This window comes from Serinus canaria, chromosome 6 (genome assembly GCF_022539315.1).
Source record: "Serinus canaria isolate serCan28SL12 chromosome 6, serCan2020, whole genome shotgun sequence".
NCBI lineage: Eukaryota > Metazoa > Chordata > Aves > Passeriformes > Fringillidae > Serinus > Serinus canaria.
In genome coordinates this window covers 17,019,437-17,032,009 of record NC_066320.1, presented here as the reverse complement: position 1 = coordinate 17,032,009, position 12,573 = coordinate 17,019,437, and the positions used below count along the sequence as shown (strand labels likewise).

General features: G+C 45.2%; 1 protein-coding gene across 1 annotated transcript in view; it reads left to right on the top strand.

Annotated features, from left to right (window-relative positions):
* ANTXRL (ANTXR like) overlaps positions 1-5,714 on the top strand; it is a 56,382-nt gene extending 50,668 nt beyond the window's left edge. Inside the window, exon 18 of the mRNA XM_009087697.4 lies at positions 575-5,714. Coding sequence (XP_009085945.2) covers positions 575-805 — 231 coding nt within the window. The 3' untranslated portion in view covers positions 806-5,714. The remainder of the gene's footprint in view (positions 1-574) is intronic.
* The last annotated feature ends 6,859 nt before the right edge of the window (positions 5,715-12,573 follow it).

Here is a 12,573-nt window from a genome sequence, read left to right as displayed (position 1 = left end):
TCGTGCCTGTCTGCCTCCCACATCCATCCTGAAAACACACTCATTGGAGAGCCCTCTGTGCAAGTCCCACACCTTGTTGGTGTTTCTGAGGGGAGCCACATCTACATTGGAGCACAGAAGACATGTGTACTATCCCAGTGTAATGTTCAAAGCACAGACATCAGTCAGGCTAGGATCACTTTGAAAATGAGAGCTATGGATTGTCTTTGCTAATGTTGTTGCTCTGGTATAATCCTGTGTGAGGTTTTTTCAAGCACAGCATTGCAGTCAGGGATCCCACCAAGGCAGGCATGACTTGGGTAGAGCTCCAGGCATGTTCTGCTCTAGTAGCACAGGTGAACACAGTCCCAATGTGGTCCCTTTTGGTTTAAGCCAGTCCTAGGCTATTCTCTACAGCTCTGAAAATCAAGGAAAGTACGAGCTTTTCTACAGCATGGTTTGAATGTAATTTCTAGGACCCAGTCAATGATACTGGATGAAATGTAGCCTGACCTCTCTACTTATAGTACCTTTGACTAGCTACTGATGAGAAAAAATACCTACTTTTTAATAACAAATTTTTCTTCACTTCTAGGGAAGATGCATAAACTTCACCCGCGTGAAATCGGATGGGACCTCTGCCCCTTACAGCCCACCACCGAAGCTGCCATTGCGCAACAACGCTCCCCTCAACAACGCTCCAAGGAACCCTTCCTCTCCTGTGTCTCTGCAGCCTCCTTCCAGGCAGCCACCTCCTGGGCCACCTCCATCCCGAGCCCCTCCTGGACCTCCTCCTTCACGCCCACCCCCGCAGCCCATGGCTTAGAGTGCAGCAAAACCTGATCGACACAACCTGTCTCTTTGCTGAACACAGCATATTTATTGAGTATTGGTTTACAGTTAAAGATATCAGAATTTGTTGCTGGTCAGCAAAAAGAAAAAAAAAAAAAAGGGAAAAAAATATTGCCAAGTGTCAATTTTAGTGTATAAATATATTTATACCACACGTGCTGAGTAAACATTCAGTGGAAAGATTCAGAGCTATGGGGTATAGAAACAAACCAAAATGATCATCTAGATACAGTAGCAGCTTTTGTGTGTATACTTTTGGAGATCTATTTAGATAGGACAGTTGTCTGACTTGGTGTGTCAGATCATTCATTAATAACTTTAGCCGGTACTCGTGCATCAGTGGCTTCAATCGCTGCCGCCTACAAGTTGGTTCAACATAGTTCATTGAGGAATTTGCTTTTTTTTCCCCAACAGTACTGCATCCAGATGTTAATATGGGTCAACAATTGCAAAGATAACCTTCTGCCTTTGGTTCTGCAGGTGGAATTTCCATGGAAGTTTTAAGAGGCCTGTGACAATAGAGGTAACATAAGACTATGTGCCAATAATCTAGCTCAATAATCTATCATAGAAGAGGGATATATTTTTTCCCCTGGAAAAACCAGTTTTGAGCCTGCCATCTCTTCATATGTTTAGACACGGTTGCAGAGGATAACCACTGAAGGTGAGATATTCTATCTAGAGGTCCAGATTTTACACAAGACTTGAGTCCATATTTGTCCAAAGATCAGAGGAATTTTGAGAAAAATATTTTGGCTTGGTGTTTAGTTTTCATTTACAGAAAGAGTAGTCCAAAAGGAAGCAAACATACATGGAATTTGAGCGTAGATGCTGTAGTAAGCAAAGAGAATGTGTTATTTATATCAGCAGCATTGAGGGACTGATTCTATTGCTATTTGATTGGATAAATTTTCTTTTGATCTTACTGCCAAGAAGAATTCCATCCTTTTGTGATTAAAACATAAATTCCTCTTTGAGCAGCTCTTTCTTTAGACAGTTCAGATCCCACTAATATGTAACCCTGCAGTCTACCTGTGGCTGAGAGGCATGGTGTGAAGAGTGAGTATGAGCTTTTATCCCTGTTCTACATGCTTGGCTGCTCTCCCATGCCCTCAGTTCTGGGTGTCACCAGGAGGGGATGTGAGCACCCACACAGAGGTGGGAATTTCTGACGCGGGACTGCGGGCCAGCCCATTGTTAGTGTTCACTGAGCAATACCTGAGTGGGTTGTGCCCAGAGCATTCCCTAGTGAATCAAAGTAACACCTGAGCTTGCTTTTTCTCCACCACTACCTTTTGTATTGGAGAGGGAACCTATGCTCGTCTGCTTTGGCACTGGCTGTGTTTTTAGTATAATTGTAGAAATAATGATACATTGCATTATGACACAGCATATACCTATTTCTCCATCTGTGTGTGGGTGTGTAGCACATCACAAGAGTTATTGGCACATAAGTCTTGAAATAAAACACTAACTCAATAGTGCAGTTGCTCCAGATTTAAGACCTTTTCATGCAGTTGTTACAGGCATATAAAGTTGTACTGGCACAAACAGAAATCAAGCTTAATGTTTTCAGTGGAAGGCCCACTTGCAGAACACCACCAAGCTCTCATCAGTCTATGCTGATCACTGTGACATGCCGTGTGTATGCAGCTGAGGCTGTCAAACATGACTCAGAACCACAGAGCCTCTTTCTCCTCTTGCACTGCTCTGCTCTCTTGAGCTTAGCTCTTACCTCATGCATATTGGTGCAGGTTGTGGAATCATGGTCGTGAGTGCCAGCTGGCCTTGGAGCTGTTCCTAATTTGGGCTAGAGCCAGCAAAGCACTTCTGCATGTGTTAAAATGTCCTGCAGGTCAAGAGAAACTTCCTTACGCCCAAGTGCTTTCCTGACCTGTGATTTCATTGTGATCAGAAAGGAGAATTGGGATGCACTCAACCCTATCCTCATTCTTTTTAGACACTTGAATAGGGTCTGCATAATATGGTTCATGAGAATGGATTTCTGTTTGGAGAGGAAAGAAGAGCATGTGTGTGTGTGTGTGTGTGTGTGTGTGTGAGTGCCTGTACTTGTGTGGGAACTGTGCAGGGTTTTGTTTGGCTTCTCTTGCTTTACAAAAATTGGTTGAGAGTTACACTCCTATGAATAGAAAGGCTTTTGCAGCCAGTGTGACACAGTCATCACCTATCTCTGTTTCATTCAGCTGAAAGGTGACACTAAAAACAAGTCCTGTTTTCCACTGCAGTTCTGGTGGAACTCTGTTTTTACCCCAGTGAAAGGAACTGGGTGACTGCAGTGAGAGGGCAGGAGGAAGGGTGGGGGAAGGTGCTTCACAAGCAGAGATCATTGATGGGCATTATACTGGTAATATGGAAACCCTGAAATAACCTTGCTGGGTCTAAGACAATTTGCAATTTGTATGTACAGTGAACCAAACAGCTTCTCATGTTGGTTGTGTGAGAATAATTAGTCAGCAAATGCTAACTAGAAATTGAAATGGCAGAACAATAAAAGGGATACCCATGCCAGGACAAAACAGGGCATTAGAGCTTTAACTTCTTGTGGTCAGTGCAACAGGCCACTGCTCTGTGGATGCCAAGTCTCTTATCAGCAGGCAGCAGTGAGATTGAAGCAGTGACTTGCTGGGTCAAGAGTTAACTTCAGCTGATGAAAAAGCCTGGGAGCCAGATTTTGTCTTGTCTTGCACCTGTAGAGATCTTGGGAGAGGTGAGTAGAGTTGGCGATTCGCCGTGGTGTTAATGTTGGTGGAATTTGACTCCCTACCAGTGATAGTGGAGCTGTTGGCTTAGGAGGGCTTCTCACAGTCACACATCCAACATGCCTGTTGTTTGCAGTTGAGGAGGATATTGGTCTTTGCTGGAATAGACAGTCCTGCAAAGCTAACACATACTAGCAATTCTGCACAACTTGCAAGTGCAGCAGGAATAGGAACAGCTTAGGCTTTGCCAAATCCCAGGTGAATGGACTCATGTATGATAAAGCAGGAACCACCATGGATTTGAGAATAAGATTTGGCATAACTAGAGTTTCCTGCAATCTCACTGTAAAAAAAAATAAGCATTTGGTGTGTAACTCAAGTTTTGGCTGCAGCCTCAGTGGCAGGAGCACTGCAGATTTAGTTTGCTGGCAAAGCAGGAAGGGAAAGTGAATTCTTCTGCCTTAAACTGAATTTTCTTTGCAAAGGTGGGAGCAGTGAATATGCTGCCCTGGCTACAGAAAGGCCTTTTTGTTGTACAGAAGTGTACCCATTTGCAGGGATCTCAGGCACTGTAACAGCACAGTAGGAGAAAGTAGTTGCTATTTTATCGTCTGTTGAGCTTGATCCTTACCTGGTATAAATCAAAATAGAACAGCTGAAGTCAAGGCAGTAATATTGGTGTCCATCAGCTGAGAAATGTCTGAAAATAAAGGAAGGGACAAAATCCCTGAAATGGGCCTGTTCTTTCAATGTTTGTTTTGGCATTCTTGTATATGCCAGTTGTGATTACAGTAGTTACACTGCTAAGAAATGTTCTCATGTGGGAATGATTCCCATGTATTTTCCAGTGTATAGCACCATTTGACACTTGCCAGAAGTGGATATCTAATGCTTCCCCAAATACTAGAGGAAAATGTGGGTTCAGGAGACCTTGGTCTCACACTTAGTGCGGATGTGAGATTACACAAGGTGCAAAGCAGTGGGAGGGAAATTCAGTGTGTTTAAACCTGATACAGAACCACATTGATCAAAGCATATTTGTGGCCATTTTTCAAGCTCAGTGCATGTGTTGCCATCTGTGGGAGTAGCCTGCAGAGCAGACGGTCCTAAATAGAAAAGGGGAAAAAAAAAGGAAAAGAATCAGCTTCTCATGTGAAAGAGCAAGCATAACAATGAATGACATTATTTCATGAACTGTACCAGTTCAAATGCATGTGCACCTGGTGCTCCTAATGCTTTTTAGTCCTGTTGGTCTTCAGACAACATGATCAGTAATACGCTTTCTCTTTTTAATCATTTGCTGGTTTTATTGTTGTTACTTTGGGGTTTTTTTTGAGGTTTGTTAGTTTTTTTCGTTTTTTTAAAGAAACATTTCACTGAGAAAATAGCCCTACTTCTGTAAATATAGAGTTTAATTTGGAGGAGACAGCACACTTCTGGATGTTACTGCTGGACAGTTATTTATTAAAAGGGGCTCAAGGTGAATAAATAGAGGTGGCTCAGGATCCATGCATGCAAGTGTGATAATGCAGTATAGCATTCTCAGTTCTCTGTAGTTTTGGGGCAAGGGGAATTTTTGGGTCATCGTAGTTTTTTTAGAAGTTTGTTACTGATATACCTTTGAATAATGTAGTAGAGATTCCTAGCATATAACAGTGCTTGAACAAATGTGTAGATTACAATAGATTTTTTTTTATTTGGGAGATAAGGAGAAGGGTTGTGAGGGAGAAATGTTTTAGGAAATGTTTTAGTTTTTATGGGGGGAAAATGTACTGTACTCAATTTTTAAATTTTTTGTTTGTTTAGAAAGACGTAGTGTTTTCAGAAACAGTGGGGATGTGGGCTGATCCACAGCTGGGGCATGGAGATGTGGGACAGAGGAAGCAGTAAGATTTTTGAAGGATAAAGAGGATTTACATGGGGGTGTGGGTTTGTTACTGGTACATGTGGTACAAATTTCTGTAACTGACATGCTGCTTCCATGTTATAATCATGTAACTTCATGCATTTTTGGCACGTGCTCTGTTTCTCTGAGAAAACCTTGCAAATGTAATGCCTGCATGCAAATGTGGGAGATGTAGCCAAAGTCTTATAATCCAACATAATGTAGTCTTAATGGCTTCAGAATCAACAATAAAAGTGCTTACTGGTTAAACACTATAAGGAGTTTTATTGCAGGGTCATTTTAAGAGGTGATAAGCTTCTCTGTATCTTCTTTCTAATCAGCTCAGCCACCTAATGGTCCGGAGAAGAATGTGGACTTGGGCTGTCAGAATTACCACCCTTGACTTGCTACTAACTTCATTAGAGACAAGAGTATGTTCTGTGCCTCAGTTTCATGTTTCTAGGCTGAGAATTTTGATCTTTGTCTAATTCAAAGGTAAGCCATTGTATTTTGAAACCAGATAGAAATGCTGAGTAAATTGAACTGGGCTCAGGGTTCAGACATTTATTAACATGTGAGGCAGAGCCTGAAATAATTGCTGCTATCTTAAAGAGGAGTTATAGAACACACAGACATAGAGTAAAATCCATGCAAGACAAAATGCCAGAGCTCAAGACTTTAACAAAGAGAAATTCCATGGGAAATCCTACACTTCTGAAAACACTGGAATCACCAGGCTTCAGACAGAAATACAGATTTTCAGTCCCTCCCTGCTTCTAATGCCTCTTCTGTATCTGCTCCAGCCCCATTGAGGACTGGGGGCAGAGGGCTGGTGGGCATAAGGCAGGCAGGAAAGTCAGCAGGGGTAGGCCACAAAAATCTCCAATGCAAGCAGGCTGCAATTATGGGCAGTCAAGGCTGCTGCAAAGCTGCTGAGCTGTGGTCTGCACTCAGCGTGCCCAGCACAGCAGCCACAGCCTGTGTGCAAGGGGAAAGGAAGCTGGTCTTTGCACACACATGGTCCCCTGAGCACATGTGAGCCTCATCTGCAGAAAACAGTGGGCACCCAGTTTTGGGGCTCTGGTAGCCACGTGAGTCAGTGCAGCAAAGCAGGTGGGAGCTGCCTGGTGCCCTCTGGGCAGCTCCAATGGGCTGTGCTGCTAATGGCAATTGGAATCCTCAGCCTGGAGGATGTGCTGTTCCCTCCCAGGATGGGCTGTGGGGCTGTGACAGGGGCTGTGACAAAAAGCCTGGCTTGCTCTCCCTCTGTACCCCAAGCTGACAAGACAATAGTCACCCAGGATGGTTTTGTGGCCTTCACTCTGTTTTGTTCTTCCATCTGCTTCTTACTCAAAAAGCAAGCTTGGGCTCTTGGAAGAGATCAGAAAAACAAAAGTGCTCCTGCAGCCAAGGCTCTGGGCACTTCTATTCTGCATTAACAAAAACCCTACACTGGCTGCAGCTGTGGCTGCTTTGGTTTACACGTGCCTGAGACAACAAAATTCAGATTTGACCTGAACTTTCCCAGAGACTGGGAATGTGCAGATCCAGGTCTTTGGTTATAGAATATTCTATAAATAGCCTCTGGTGCTGATTTAGAATCTTTCATCAAATGTACTTCTCATCTCAGGAGTGGCATTTCTGTGTTCACATACACCAACTTCTGCCCTATCTGTCTCCATGAAAATCAGCAACAAGAATTTTTTTGGCTTCAGCAACCTGAGCCAGGAATGGAAAAAATGCTCTTTTCCCCTCTCCCCTCATTCCTTGAGAAACCACAGGCAGAGCATGTTGCCCATGCTGGAAGTTGTCTGGTCTTTGCTCTGTGAATCTGCTTTACCCTTTGGGATAGGACTCATCTCAAGTTTCCTCCATTTCTGTGACAAATGGAACACAACTGTTCCTGCTTTGTGCCTCTCTTTCCTTTTGCATCAAGAATATCTTAGTTATCAGTGAATGTGCCTAAGGGTAGAGGTTGGTCCTAGTTCAGCTTTTTTTATTGTTGATATTTTTGTTTTAGTTTTTTTTCCCCCTGGATTTCTGGTGCACCTCTGTAAGGTATGTTTGGATCATCAGTGATAAAGGGATTTCAACACATGAGTGAGGCTGTTGTTTCCAACAGGGAAATGCTGCAATGTCCTCAGCAGCCAGTGCCTTCAGAAGGTAGTTAAAAACCCTTGAAAGCCATCGTCACAATGGTAGACTTGACTCTGCTTTAGCTCACCAGGAAACTCCAGCTCCAGGAATGCAATCAGCCTGTACCTGAGACATCAGGAGTGACAAGTATCCTATCTGCCAGGACAGTGACAGAGAGCCTGGTGGGGTCTGTCTCTTCCCAGGCTCGCAGGCATGGCCAGGGGCTCCTTGTGCCTTGAAGCACTTACTCTTCCCCATGGAAAAAAGTGGTCAGGGAGAAACTGTAACTCTGCAGGCTCTGGAATTTCCCAGCTCTCTCTGTTTCTGCCAATATTAATCATTTGTATTGCTTAAGTAACTCACAAATGAAAATGTGAAATATCTCAATTCCCACTGGGCCATACACAGGAGCAAAGGAGCAGCCCTGCCTCTAACCCAGGCCATCTGGACCCAGCATCACCCTGGGAAGAGAAGGCAGGATGCTTCCCAGGTGGTCTCAGGACGTGTCTCTGCTGTGATCTCCTGGAAGTTCTGTCTGGAGGCTGAGGTTTTGCATCTCTGATGGATCCTGTTCTCCTTTTCCTGAGCCATGCAGGGGTGGTGCCTGTCTGCTCCCCATGGGTCAGAGCTGCAGCCTGCTGGTGCCAACAGGGCTCTGAGGGGTTGACGGAGCACCTCGGGGCTCACAAGCTCTGCACAGTTGTTTTTGTGGAGGGCCTTTCCTTCCCACCTGTGAGGCTAGTGCAGGCCACTCAAGTTTGGCTGTTTCTCTGCCCTCCATTTGCACCTCGGTTTCCCTTCTGCAAAGACAGAGCCCAGCTCTGGCTGTTGGAACACTGCAGCTCAGCCCTTCTGGCCAGGCAGTTTCAGCAATTGTAGCTATGGTGGCTGCTCAGACTTAGCAGCTGCCAGCTTTCCTCTCTGCATACCTTTGCAGCAGCCCCTGGGGCAGAGGCTGGAGAGGCTCCTGGTCCTGGCCAAGCACATGACTCATGTTTGGCATTCCGGTATTTTTGGTAGCTCAGGATCAGCCCTGACTTGACAGCAGGAAATAAGAGTAAAACTAGCCTGTCAGTGTGTTTGCAGCCAAGCCAAGTGCATGATCCTCTCTGCCAGGGCTGGCCCCAGCAGCCATGGCCCCAAGACAGGAAAGCAATACTTCATGTCTCTTTGTTTTTGTTTTCCTTTGGCAAGATTTTAAGATGCCTTTTCTGCGCCCTCCCGGAGAGATCTGGGTACCCATTGCAGTGTTACCTGTGACTGGCACGAGCACACTGACCTGCGTGGGGTCACTGCAATTCTGCAGCAGTAGGAAGGGAACCAAAATCAGCCAAAAGGCCACGATGCTGCTCATCTCTGACATAAATAACTGGGAGACTGCAAGCAGTGAATTGTATGTTGCTGCCTTGCTACAAAGAGCTGGAGTTGGACACATGCAGGGATGTGAGCAAATTGTTCTTTTTTGCTTTTCTCTTAGGTTGCTCTGTGTGAGTCTGCCTCCATCACAGGGTCATTTCAAACAGCAGGACTGTGTTTAATTGTGTACAAACACCTGTACTTTTTCCATCAAGAAGCACAAAAACCAATCCCCATAGAGGCAGATAGGTACACGCACAAAATACTTCACAGCCAAGCATTCAAAGACTTGCTGGATGCTGCCTCCCACCCTCTGCTGGCATGTGAGCTCCTGGCACCTGTCATGTCCTCATCAGACCCAAGTGAGCTGCCTCTGACCATTTTGATTCACAGGGTGCTTTCTTTGATGGCCTTTGGGGTTAAACAAGTACAGCAATTTCCTGCTTTGTGTGGGGAATGGTTGTTAGAGCAACTGGGAGGAATTCCTTGGCACCAGAACTAGCTAAGAAAGGAATGAGCAGAAAAATGCTCAGCCAGAGTCAGTGCCAGAGCAGAGGCAGGGCAAGTGTTGGTGCCTCGCCCTAACTCTCCCACCTGCAGCTCAGTGTCCCTGGGCAGCAAAGCTGCTGGGAAAAGCCAAGTGCACACCCTGCACTAACCTCTGGGCAGACACCCCACAGCCCAGGCACCCCTGACACTGAGGTGTGAGGAGAATCTAGCTCTAAGTTTTTACCCTTTTGTTCCTTCTGTAATTGAACATGCCCCAGAATGTCCAATATGAAATTTCTCTTATGCTTGGCTCATAGCTGCTTGCAGTGCAACTTCAAAAATTAAATTGTGATAATGATTTTCAAATGGAAATAAACCTATTTTGGGGTCATTTTCACTGTGAAGCATGGTTCAAAGGCACCAGAAGAAATGGCAGGGTGAGTAGTGAGCTGACAAGTAGTACAATTTTGGTAGGCCTTTGGGAACTTTATTTTTGCATTACAGATGCTCTCCTTGCTCTAAACTGCTGCCTTCCCCATCTGACCCTTTTCCCCACCCAGCTGACACATCATTCATAAACAGACAATAGCTTTGTTTGGATAGGCTTGCTGGCAAATTTACACAGCTCTCCATTTAGAGATCTGATTTCAGGTGAGGTGATTAAGAGTGATAAACAGGAAGAAAAGGAAGAAACAGAGGTGCGGAGGCGGTAGGGTTTGGGAAATGGAGCAGCAGAAGGTAGTGCCTGGTTTTTGCTCTTGTTTACACAATGGCTTAAAACCTGCAGGATGAAACTCCCATGGTTTGACAGTGAGAGTGTGAGCCTGTCTGCAGGCATGGCAGCTGCTGCAGCAAGGGGCTGGGCTGTCACCCTGGAAGGTAGGGCCTGGTGCTCTTAGTGATGGGGATAAAGCTAAAAGACTTGTATAAGGGTAAGGTTCAGATCTGGAAAGACAGAACTAGTGAGTTTGGTCATTTCTTTTATACATTAACAAAACCAGTTCTGAAGTTTGCTGACCTAGGTCCTCATCAGAGCTCCACTTCTACAGGGTTCTGCTTACAGACTGGGTTGGAGAAAAGGTATTTTGTAGCCTTGTAGCAGAATACCCCTCTCCTGTTTGGTCTAAAGGCTATTATGCTCTTCCTCAAATTTAAGTACTTATGTTGTATGGTTATAGTAATATTGCTTTGCCCAACAGTATATCTCTGTGTTTGGTCTGCCTTTTCCTCAATGATTCCACTTGATTTCCAAGTTCCTGGCTGAAAAAAATCAAACAAATGCATACCTGAAATTCCCTGAAAATGGACTGTGCTGTTTTGTTAGTCTTGAAAAGATTTTATTAGAAGTGAAAGCCATGAAAGGAAATTGCTGAGCATTTGAGAACCTGGTTTCCACAGGCTTTCATGTTCCAAAGAAGTCAGTTCTTGGCCTGAAACTTTCCAGGCATAGGGCCAGACTTCACAAACTCATAGATGGAAAAGGGGGCTGCCTCTATACCCTAGAAAACTTATTCCTCCTCAATCTAAATTAGAGCATCCTTTATGCCACTGTTATTCAGCCTACAACAAACTTGCCTGAGATTAATGGGTAGCAAAAGCTTTTTAAAGTGATGTCAGTCATGCATCTTTCTAAGGCTATTGGTACCTTTTTGTTCAAAATCCTGATTGTCATTTCTATTCCTTTTGTGCTGGCTGAGTACATATCAGGGGCAGCTCCCAAGTCAGTGATTCAAGCTTGGAAAGTCCCAGGGTAGAGCCAAGAAAAGCTAAGTGTACTGGTCCCTGCTGCATTTTGTCTGGCTGAAAATCGATTTGGACTAAATGGCTTAAAAATGCAAACCCAAAGCTGATTATGGTGTAAGATGCTGTTCTGCTGGAGGTTGCTGCCCACTCTCCATGGCTGGGCTGGGCATGCCAGCAGGTATAGGGACTCTGAGAGCCTGGAGGAGGCTGGTGGGTGAGGCCTGAGAAAAAGTCACTGCACTGACACACTGTGGGTATCTGCAGCCATGGTGTGACTGACCACTGCCCAGACACTCCTCCTGCTGATAGATCAGAGATAGGCTGCATTGTGTAGGGTACCACAGTGCACTGCAGTACAAGCACACACAGTCACTGTCTGAGACAAATTCTACCTACATTAATACTATGTTGAGCAGAGTTTCTAGGCAGTCTGGTTTGTGTATTTGGGGTTCACTTTCCAAAACAGAGTAGTACCTGATAGACAGGTGTGGCCCCTGGGCTGGGGGGCAGTGCCAGGGTGAGAAGGCTGAGCTTGGGAGCTGCATGTTCCTGAGGGTAATTGCTGAGCTATGTGTGAGGCTGTGCCTTGTGTTGCTTACTGGTGCTGTAACAGCTGTTGTGTCTCTGGCACACAGCAGTAAAGTCCATGAACCCCAGATAAGCTCTCTCACACACCACAAGTGCTGAGGGGGAGACAAGAGCTCCAATGAAGACAAATCTGTTCATGTTTACAGCTGCACAGGGTAACTATATTTGCACAAGCAAAAGGGGCACTGGACTGCCTTCTGCTCCACTAGCCTGCAAGTGCCGACTGCTCTGGTCTATATTAAATCTGTGCAGCCTTGCTCTGAGTCTTGCAGCACATTTCAGGTTGTCCAGACCTTTTCTGGCCTGTCCATATTGATTAAAACCTGGCCAGTGTTTCTATGCATTAAAATCCCCTGATTTGTCCCTTCACAGCCTTTTTAGTCTATGATGGCAAGAATGACCCCTCAGACTTTTCTCATTTGCTGTCTGGCTTAGTCTCTGCTGCCCTCTGTGCCCTGTGGCTGCTTGCTGTAACTCTGTTATTTTCTGCCTAGAAGGGCTTCTTTGTCCTTGGAGTCCTCAAGAAAGCTAATCTCCATGCCAAGCTGACCAATTCTATCCCAACAGAGGGAAATGTGATGTAGGCAGCAGATACTGGCATCCAGAAAAAGCAGAGGCACCCTGCGTGCAAAGGCACTTTGCCACCCCTGGAGGAGGAGGACTGAAGGACCACTCATGAACTCTCCCTGCAGTGTGCTGCTGATCAACCTGCCTCTCACATGTGACTGGGAACAAAGCCAGTGCAGACCCAGCAGCATGTTTGTTATACCAAGGGCAATGCCATTCCTCCTTCCCAGCTTGCCCTGGCCATATGATGGATGTGTT